The 10,482-nt window shown below is 25.9% G+C and overlaps 1 protein-coding gene across 3 annotated transcripts; it reads left to right on the top strand.

Annotated features, from left to right (window-relative positions):
* The first annotated feature begins 6,654 nt into the window (after positions 1–6,654).
* Positions 6,655–9,069, top strand: LOC101503477 (transcription factor MYB56). 3 transcript variants are annotated; one of them, XM_004493181.4, is made up of 4 exons: positions 6,818–7,389; positions 7,570–7,893; positions 7,981–8,013; positions 8,320–9,069. In XM_004493181.4, exons 1-4 carry the CDS (start codon positions 6,990–6,992, stop codon positions 8,595–8,597), a joined length of 1,035 nt encoding a protein of 344 aa, XP_004493238.1. In that variant the 5' UTR covers positions 6,818–6,989; the 3' UTR covers positions 8,598–9,069. The 3 variants fall into 3 exon arrangements, with proteins under 3 accessions (XP_004493239.1, XP_004493238.1, XP_004493237.1); XM_004493182.4 differs by lacking the exon at positions 7,981–8,013 and having other exon boundaries at positions 6,655–7,389; XM_004493180.4 differs by having other exon boundaries at positions 6,824–7,389; positions 7,570–8,013.
* Positions 9,070–10,482: the final 1,413 nt, after the last annotated feature.

Here is a 10,482-nt window from a genome sequence, read left to right as displayed (position 1 = left end):
GTTTGAGTATCCATTGTCCTCTTAATTATAAATTTTTGCTGATATAAAAAAAAAAAAAACTGAAATAAATGCATGTCTTAAAAATTGTTCTTCATTTCTAATGTAATTATAAATTATAGTACCATTTATTTTCTTTGTATACGAGTAAACGTTGAATTAGTAATATCTTTAATATTGTCATTATATAAGTATTAGAGACACTAAAATTAGGGATTAATTTCAATTTTTATTTCTAATTTCTTTTTCATTTTTTTTGTAGTAGTATTTTGTACAAATTTTGTGTTTTATTCTTTCTAATAATATAATTATCTTTATTTAATTATATCATCTTACACTTTGTTGAGTATGACTCACAGACAATATCAAGTAGATAGAAGAGCAAGCAAGTGAAGCAAATTTTGTATTTATTCTTACATTTTGATTTAGCTATTTTTTGTCGAGAAGACTGAGAGGTGCAGAGCAATAGTTCATCGTGATATAATTTTAAAATATTGTATATAAATTTGATTAACCAAACTTGATTATCAAAGTGATACTTCTTATTTGCAAGTTAATTTTCTTTATTCCTTTAACATGGTGTTTTTGTTCTAACACACTTTAATAGCTATAGTACATTTTTGTGTGTCGTATATATGTAGTTAGAATCAATAAAAGGGTCAATTTTTTTTGGGTACAAACAGAAGGGTCAATTTATTAAATTAAATTGTGGGAAAACAATTATTACATTGGTATAGTTGATGAGGTACAACGCAAACGACAATTTCAAAACTGATTCTTGACAGATGATAATGTTGGTTGTACTCCAATAGAGCTAACGTACATGATTAACGTTAGTAACGTCGACCATATCAAAACATTAATATAACATTATAATACTGTGGAATAAAGAGACACGTGGCAGAGTGGGGTTGGAAGTTGATGAGTGACATATCACGTGCGATAATTTTGGTCATTAGCAAAGAAATGGAAGGAATCTTGAGGTGATGGGATAGGGACATGGGTTAGCCAAACAAAACAAAACAGAACGTGAAAACAAGAAATGCGTGTGAGGATATATGTAAGTGCCAAATCAGAGAAGTTTGTTTGTTTTTTTTAACAAAACCATACAAATTAAGCTACTATGAAGAATAGGTAACAAAGAGTGTTAGTGTCTCCCACACAAGATGCAATGATCTCTTCTTTCGGTCAAAGAAGTAAAACCCATCATTTCGTACTATTTTTATTTTTTACCATTGAATTTGACATTTTTTACCGTGTTTGTTTGAGGAGCCTCATGCATTTGGTGTGCCTTTTCCAGCTAGCTTCTCCTGTCTTATCCTATTCTGGATCTGCATGCTTATTTCAATATTGTAACTGATCTGCTCTCGTGTGCACTATTTTTAAAAAAAATTAATTGTCATCTCACATAGTCAAATTGGATATCCCTGTGTTTATCTTTGAATCTTCTACCGCTTTTGACTATTGTATTATCTACTAGCTATAGCGATGCAGATGAAGCTATAGATAATTTACAACATTCATTTAACTTTTAAATCATTTGGATTAAATAAAGACGGTCTCAATAGACTAAAATAAATTTTTAAGCATTATCTTAGTAAATAAAAAATATAAAAGCTTCTTTACTGCTATTAATAATATTTTACTATCAAGATTTTATTTTAGTTATACTTTTCTTAATTTTTTAGATACAAAATATTTTAATTGAGTAGTTAGATATTGTATCTTTTTATATTTGTGATGTTTTTTTTTTATCATTTCTGATAATGATGTTTTTTTGGGTCCTAAACACGAAAAATACATTTTTAGAAAGTCTCTACCCATTATTTTACTAATTTAGGCCGATTTATGCTAATGTATTTATCTCACACTATGACAGTCTCAGTTTGATAAAAGGTAGTTTATAGTTGATAAATTAATTTATTATCGTTAAATTAATTGAAGTATTTGATAAAGTTATTGATTTAATTTACTTAAAAATATAAAAGAATATTTTTAATTAAAAAAAAATTATATTAATTAATATTTCAAATATTTTTAAATAAGTAATTTAAAATGTATTAATTTGATATATTTTTTATTTAGCTAGTTTATTTATTTTAAATTATAATAAATAAATTACTTTAAATTATTAATTATTTTAAAATTATTATTAATAACTAAATTATTTATTAATCTAAAATAATTTTTGTTTAGATATTTGTTTAATTTAAATTTTAAAACTATTTATTTTAAAATTAAAATAAATAAATTATAAAACATAAAAAAATTAATAATAAAGATAAAATTGACAAAAAAATACGACGAATTACAAGTTTATAAATAGATAATAAAAAATTATAAAATCATAAATAAATATTACCTAACATAACTTATAAATTATAAGTTATAAATTTAGTTTATGCGCTTTGTCATACTAGAAATTAAAGTGTTTAAAAAAAAAAAAGAAAAGTACTACATATTATGTATTTTTAAACCAAAAATTGGTGATTATTAACAAAAGATGCATGTGTCCTTAATTAATTAACATGGTTATACTAAATCACATGCACACCATAAACATTAAAGGGAGAAAAGAATGCAACTAGTAATAATCATCCAAAAAAAGAAAGCAACTAGTAATAGTCATCCAAAAAAAGAAAGCAACTAGTAATTAAAAGCTAATTAAAATAAACAATGCCCTTAATTATTAGATTGACCTTTCTAGTTTTTGACTCAAAAGAGAAGTTTGAAATGAGGAAAGGGATCACATTTTCATCTATATATAAGATTATTTATTTTATACAAAAGAGAATGATGTGCTCAGATGATGGATTTGTTATAGATCAGATTTGTTACATGCACATCATCTTTTTTATACATAGATAGATAAATATTTAACGTGATTAATTAAATGTGATATACATATCTTCCTTTACTCCTAAGCGATCAACTCAATAATTCCAACATGATCTGGTTAATTTATTTTTTAATTTTATAATAGGATCTGGCTAAATATTTACTAGTTTAATTGTATGAGTAAGATCATATATCAATACTTGTAATGCTTTACCTACCACAGCCCTTCATGCGCGTGCAGCTAGATTGAGTTTCACACATCAAGGATATATGTCACACAAACGAATTTAATTTTAAAAGTTTACATCGAGTGGCTCAACTTAAACAATAATTTTTATAATGGTATTGTAGTTTGAATACAGTTTAGTTTGGTATATTAGTGTATATACAAACATTTTAAAAATTTAGTCCCAACCGACGGCATTAGAATACTTAATTTGGTCAGACATTCCATAAGCACATGACAATCTGCTTTGATTAGAAAAGAGCGATGTCGAGTTCGGTCATTTTGAAAAAATCCCAAGAAAAAATTATTATTTTTTGTCAGATGATGAAATGGCAAGAAAAAAATTATTTTATGGTTTAGAACAAGGGAGCTCTTGAATGTTCTCATTTTAAAAAGATTGAGTTGCTTCTAATTATGCACTACTACTATATAATACTGGATGATAAAAATAAATATTTAGGACATCAGTCCAAAGCCCAAAATTAGACGTTTGAAACTTGATTTTATATTTCAAAAGTGTTAATATCAAGTGTAAAGTGTTCATAATTATATAGATATATAGAGAAAAATATAATTTTATAAAAATCATATTTTACATTCATTAAGATCATTCAAAAGTATTAAAAAAGTTAAATAAAGTACAAAGATAAGATATTGGTTGAGAGAAAAAGAAAGAAAAAAAAAAATTGTAGAAAGGTGTAGAAGGACATACTGGTGGGTGGGATTGATGGTTTTAACATTGTTTGTTGGGTTTCAATTGATGGAGTATGTGTTTTCCATTCCCTTTGAAAAAGCAAAAAAAGGAGTTCACAAAAAGACAAACAGATTCTGATTTTGTGCCCAAACCCCGAGAGAGTGTGTGTGCAAGCGCACAAGAAGCAAGAAAAAAACAGTAACACCCAAAACACCACGCATTTGTTTTCTTTTGTTTTTGTGACAACCCACACGAGCGGTTCTCGAACTGCATAAACTGCACATCATTCACTTTTCCACAGATAAAGCAAAACCAAAATCCCTCCTCTTCACCCACTTTTTTTTATTCAAAAATATTATTTCAGCACTTTTTTTTTAATTAAATTCAACACAACTTTTTGACAAAACAGACACCACACATTATAAACTAATCACTGTATTTGGTTTTGCTTAATTAAAATTGATTTGAATTAATTGTATTTATAAAATTAATTTTAATTAAAATTTATTGAGTATCATGTAATTTATCAATAAAAATGAGTTTAACAATAAAATATTTAAATTGAAGTCATAAATTCTAACTTTAAGATATAATTGATTTTAGAGGTAGAGTTAATTATATTCAATGGTATTAAAATATGTCAAAATTAATTTTACACATCCAAAATTAATTTTGACCTCTCTAAATTAAATTAAAACCAAAGATGCACTTATATGATAATAGTATTTCTCCATCGATCATTTCACACGTACTAAAACAAATGTATAAACAAAAAAGGGATAAAATACTACTTTATCAAATTATATTTATTATGTGTTGTATTAGTAATGATAAAAGTAGTATTAATTTAAGAGTACAATTGGAATTGGAAATAAGCTTTGAAAATTGAAATGTTCAATTATTTTGAGACAAATTTTTTTACAAATGAGTCAATTATTTTGTGACCTAGGGAATACTTTTTAAAAAAAAAAAAATCAGAAATTTGAAACTATTTTAATTTTTTTATATAAATGATTGAAAAATATTTTTGGAGACACATATAACCATTAAAATATAAGTGACTAACCACTTATTTAACATATATTTCATTAATTATCAAAATGTACTCTCTCTCTCTTCTTATGTTAATGTATTTAGTCTAAAATTGAATAAAATATATCAACTTTTGTTAATCTATTTTTATTTACAAATAAGAAGGAAAGGAGTAAGTCATTAGTAATTTTAGAATATTATAATTTAATAATTAAAAAAGTACTCTAATATAATTAATGTCATATATTTTAATGGTTAATGAGATATATGTTTAATAAATGATTTGTAACATGTATTTTAGTAGTTAAAGAAACATTCAATGTGATTAATGATATAAATTAGTATTTGTGTTACAAAAGTGTTATTACATATGAATTTAATTTTTAAGTTGATTTAAAAAAAAGACTTATTTTTAAGTGTTACATAACTGTGTTTAAAAAAACACAACGGTTTTATTAGTAGTATCGTTTATTATAGTTTTAATTATTTAGTTGAAAATTATGTTTTTCTAAATTTATGTTATCCTTATTTCTCATAGTAAACGAATAGTAATTTTATAAAGTACTATGTCACAATTTTGATAAAATTTATATGTTAACTATGTAATTAATTTGTAAAATAAACCTACTCAGTTTAATTTGTTAAAAAACCTTATATCGTGGAATAAGGCGAGTATTTTGGTTTCTAAATATATTAAGCATCGCAACTATAGTTTTCTTAGACTATTAAAATCATGAAAGCATTTGCAATTGTATATATTTGTTTTTCAAATTTTCAATTGTATATTATATTAGTAACATTGAGAGTTTCATCTTTAAAAATAAAAATTTATAACCGGAAATATCTCAAGTTGATTTTGTAAGGATTGAGTCTATATATAGACTATAGTTTCAAATAAAAAATAAAATAAAAAAAAAGATACTGTAAATTAATTTTAAATTATTATTTCATAATATAATTATAACTTTTATATATCCATCAATCAACGACATGTATTTGTCGTAGATGTAAAAATATTTACATTAAAAGTGTATGATAATTAAATCTATAAAAAAATTGAAATCTAATATAATATAAATATTATATTAGAAGAAAGTTATATAAATATTCATAACTAATTTTATAATTGATGTTTAATTTTATTAAAATGTAATTTTTCATTATTAAAAAATAAAAAATATTTAGAAACTAAAATATTTGAAATCTATAATAAATTATTATTAAAAATCACAAAAATATAAAAAAATGATTATTTTTTTAACAAATTAAAAATATTTACATAAATAATTTTATCAATTATATATAATAAGATATATTATTTAGACACAATGAAATAAACTTTATCGAATCTTTGAGCCATCTTATTTTTATCATATTCTCTTACCTTTTAGGGACTATATTAATATGTTTTTTTTTGTGTGAAAAGAATAGTAATATGATTTTTCAAAAATAAAAATGATTTTTCATAATTAAAATCACTTGGTTTGTTTAGTTGGAATTTTAATATCGCGGTTATATCTATAAAACATTTATCTTTTTCAAACAGTTAGTGTTATTTAAACACAAGTTTATATAATATTGAGTGCGAATATCATGTTCACGATAAGATAAAACATCAAAATATTAGGAGAGAAAAAAAAAACTTAAAACCACTATAACCTCATTTTCTTTTCTTTTTTTCTTCAAGTGAAAACATAGTGAAACACAATCGTGTGGGCTTGCATCTTTTTGTTGTCTTTCTCTCTCTCTCCTACGTTTGGAAAATTACATTTTATTTAGTTATTTTCTCTCCTTTAAAACGTTGTTGTTTTCTTTTCATTCTATTATTTATTCTTATAAATAATACTAATAACTCAACCCCACCTTCGTGAAAGTTGAAAGTTGTTCTTCCATTTTTTATTTATTATTCTCAGCCTAACTCTTCTCTCTCTCTCTCTCTCTCTTCTGTGATTCAGTTTCACTCACGGGTGAATCAGAGGTGATGGAATATACAACAATACTATTAAACCTTCCACTCTTTTCATTTTCACATGCTTCATCTTACATCTAATAGTGTAACAAAACAAACTATTTCTGTTTCATTTTCATGTCTGTTTTTCCTCTTCTGTCATTTTGTGAGGTTCCTAGTTAGAATCAGTTTGTCATTTCAAAGTTGAAATCTTTTCAATTTTTTTCACAGTTTTGTTTTTTACTTGAGTATCCATGACTTCACATAAGTTCAACATTGGTGTAGAAGGTTTCAATGGTGATATGGGTCTTTACCCTTTAGCTCCTATTCCTTCTTCTCATCTTGTGAATTCACAAACTCATCTTTTGACAAACACTGTTATGGTTCCAAAGCCTGAAATGGGTCTTCAGATTTTGAGACCCTCAACAATGTTTCAGTCCAAGGAAATCATGGGAACAAAGGAAGAAGACTTGTCTCTGAAACTTGGTGATGAGGTAGAAGACAAAAACTCTGTTTCTGTGAAAATTGGTTATTCCAAGCTTTGTTCTAGAGGTCATTGGAGACCAGTTGAAGATGCAAAACTTAAGGAACTTGTTGCTGAATATGGACCTCAAAACTGGAACTTGATTGCAGAACATCTTGAAGGAAGATCAGGTAATTAGTTAAGTAATTAATCACCACCTCATTTTTAGAAAAAAGACAAAAAATTATCTTGATTTTTGGGTAAACATGTTTTGAAGTACTTTTAAGTAGTGTATTTATAAAGTTGTTTTTTTTAAAATATCTATCATATGGGGTGTAAAAAAAAATGAATTTTTTCAAATCTTATTTTAGGAAAAAGTTGTAGATTGAGGTGGTTTAATCAGCTAGACCCAAGGATAAACAGAAGGACATTTTCTGAGGAGGAAGAGGAGAGGCTTTTAGCTGCTCACAAAATGTATGGTAACAAATGGGCTATGATTGCTAGACTATTTCCAGGGAGGACAGATAATGCAGTAAAGAATCATTGGCATGTGATCATGGCTAGGAGACATAGGGAAAAGTGTAGTGTGTATAGAAGGAGAAAGCCACCAGCTGTTGAAAATCTTTCAAAGGGTTTAAAATTGAGTCTTTTGAACAATGCAGCTAGTGATTCAACTATCTCAAGTACCATAGATGGTAATGCATCAACTTCTACTAATCTCTCACTTACTAACTCTTCAGCTAAACTAATTAGTCCTAAACTGTTTCATAAACTTGCTTCAGATCAGAATCATCATGGCTTTGGATCATTAATGGGTATGCAATCCTTGATCCTTTTCCACTAGGCCTTTGAAAGTATGAAATTAATTAGTCCCAAAATATAGGACTATATCACGGAAAATTAAGAAAATTGGTACCTCTACTAAATTTGTTAACCATATTTGTAATACTTTGCAAGTTTACTCTTTAGGATAGAAAATTAGATAATGGTTTGGTATATATTTATTATAAATTGTAGGAAAAAAACATAACATAATTAATTCAGTGATTTAAAGACAATGTTTAAACTGAAATGTTACATATATAATATATGTTACTAATTTTTGTGTTGTGTTATTTCAGGTCAATCTAGAGAAAGTGTGGTGGCAACAAGGGATGTGAGTTTTGACAAGTATTTTGGAGATTGTAATAAGCAAGAACAAGTGGAAAAGCTAATGGTCAAGGAAGTGGACCAGTCCAATTTTTCAGATTCAAACTCAGAAGTCTCAGTATCTGAGTCAGTTGCCACCAATAGGTCCAATCTCTCAATTTCTGGTGAAAGTGAAAATGTTGGTGCTGCTGTTAAGATTAACAACATGTTACCATTCATTGATTTTCTTGGAGTAGGAGCTATACAATAGCTACTAAATGGTTCATTCAAAAAAGTTTGAGGAGTAAACAGGAAGAAAGGGTTAGGAAAGTGAGGAGAAGCACTCTTTGTTGTTGGGTGAAAATGGGACTGCTATAGTGTATTCTCTTGTGTACAGTTTGTTCCATAAATGGTAAAAGTAAAAAGTGTAATGAATAGAGGGAAGAAGAAAAAAAGAGGCATTAGTTAAGATGAGAGAGAGGGTGAGTGTGTCTGTTATGAAGTGATGATGACTTAGGAGTAGTTATTATGAGATTCAAAAAAAAAAAAAAAAAACTATATAATAAATTTTTAAACTCCTGGTTTTGGACTGTTTCAGCAATAGCACAGAATAGGGGACTAGTTTGTTTGTTAGCTTGTGGTACTTTTGGCATTTTGTTAATCAGAAGCCAAAGTCTTATGACTTGGATTGGAAGGACACCTCATTACATGAATGAATCAACCAACTAACCTGCTTTGAATTACTCTTCTTAGTGCTGCATCATGTCATTGGGTTTTGTGTCTTTTCTTTTGGTTATGCCTTTGCTGTTAAGATGTTTGACCATATTTGACATGCACAAGCCATTGCCCATTTTTATATGTCTATATTGGTAATTGGTTATGTTGATTATCAATGAGTTGTATTTTCCCTTCTCTTATTTTATAACACTCACAAAAATAACCTTTCTATTTTAAAATTGATTTTTTTTTAATGTTAAATTATCATGTGTTGTAATTTTAGTTTTAAGCCATAATTTTTACTCTAGAAAAAGTTATTTTTAGCCTACAAAATGTGAATTTTGGCTTAGGAATATTGTTTTCTCTTCAAAATTACTATTGAGGCAATAAATATTCACTTTACATATCACAAATTAAGTAGAGAACAAAACTGCAACAAATTTAATAATTAATGGGACAAAAAGTCTAATTTTAAAATTAGAAAACCATTTTCGTAAAGATAATAAAATAGGAAACAAAAAATACAATTAACTATTATTTTTTTCACATATGTATACTAAATTTGATTTGGCTAATTCTAACAATTAATCTTTTCATCTCATAAGAAATATTTCATTTGTCTCATATCCATTTATCAAAAAAATTATCTAAAAATAAATGATTGTTTTAATTTTTAATTTACTTTTTTAATTATATCATTTAATTAATATTAGTTACATCATTTTCAATACAATATCTTATATTATATATTTATGATATTAATAATGCACCAATATTTTACAAGGATAATTTAGTAAAAATAATATGATATTTTTTTTTAATAAGTGTAAAATAATTAAATAATTCAATTATTATAGGATGTAGATAATATTATTTAAGGTAATAAACACTTTAAAAAAAATTAGTTAAATGGTTATTATTGTAAAATGATGTATTAAGACCAAAATATCCATCGACTTAAAAAAGATTAAAATTTTCAAATTAATGCGAGTGGTTGAAATTACAAACAAATGATGAAACACAAAGTATAATAAGTTTGGATCTCACTTTTCAAAGTTAATTCGCAGAAAGAGCGTGTCCTAATACTTATATAGAATGCACAATTTAAAATTCTGATAATGTAAGACTCAATTCAGATTTCTAATTTATGAATTAGGAATTCACTATCAAAATCAAAATTTAGTTATATAGATGTTAAATGAATTTGTATCTCACTCTTAAAGACTAACTATAATAGAATTAGGATACCCAAAATATATACATACATAGCACAACTCAAGAACCATTACAACTACCTAAAACTCAAACTAAACTTCTATAACGAAATACATGTCCTTCTTTTATGTTAATTAATAGTATTAAATATGTTATCAAATGGCCGTTGGATTTAAATGTGAGGTGTTAAAATTGTTTATAAACACATGCTATAACTTACATTT

This window comes from Cicer arietinum, chromosome 3 (assembly GCF_000331145.2).
Source record: "Cicer arietinum cultivar CDC Frontier isolate Library 1 chromosome 3, Cicar.CDCFrontier_v2.0, whole genome shotgun sequence".
NCBI lineage: Eukaryota > Viridiplantae > Streptophyta > Magnoliopsida > Fabales > Fabaceae > Cicer > Cicer arietinum.
This window is presented reverse-complemented; position numbering and strand designations above follow the sequence as displayed.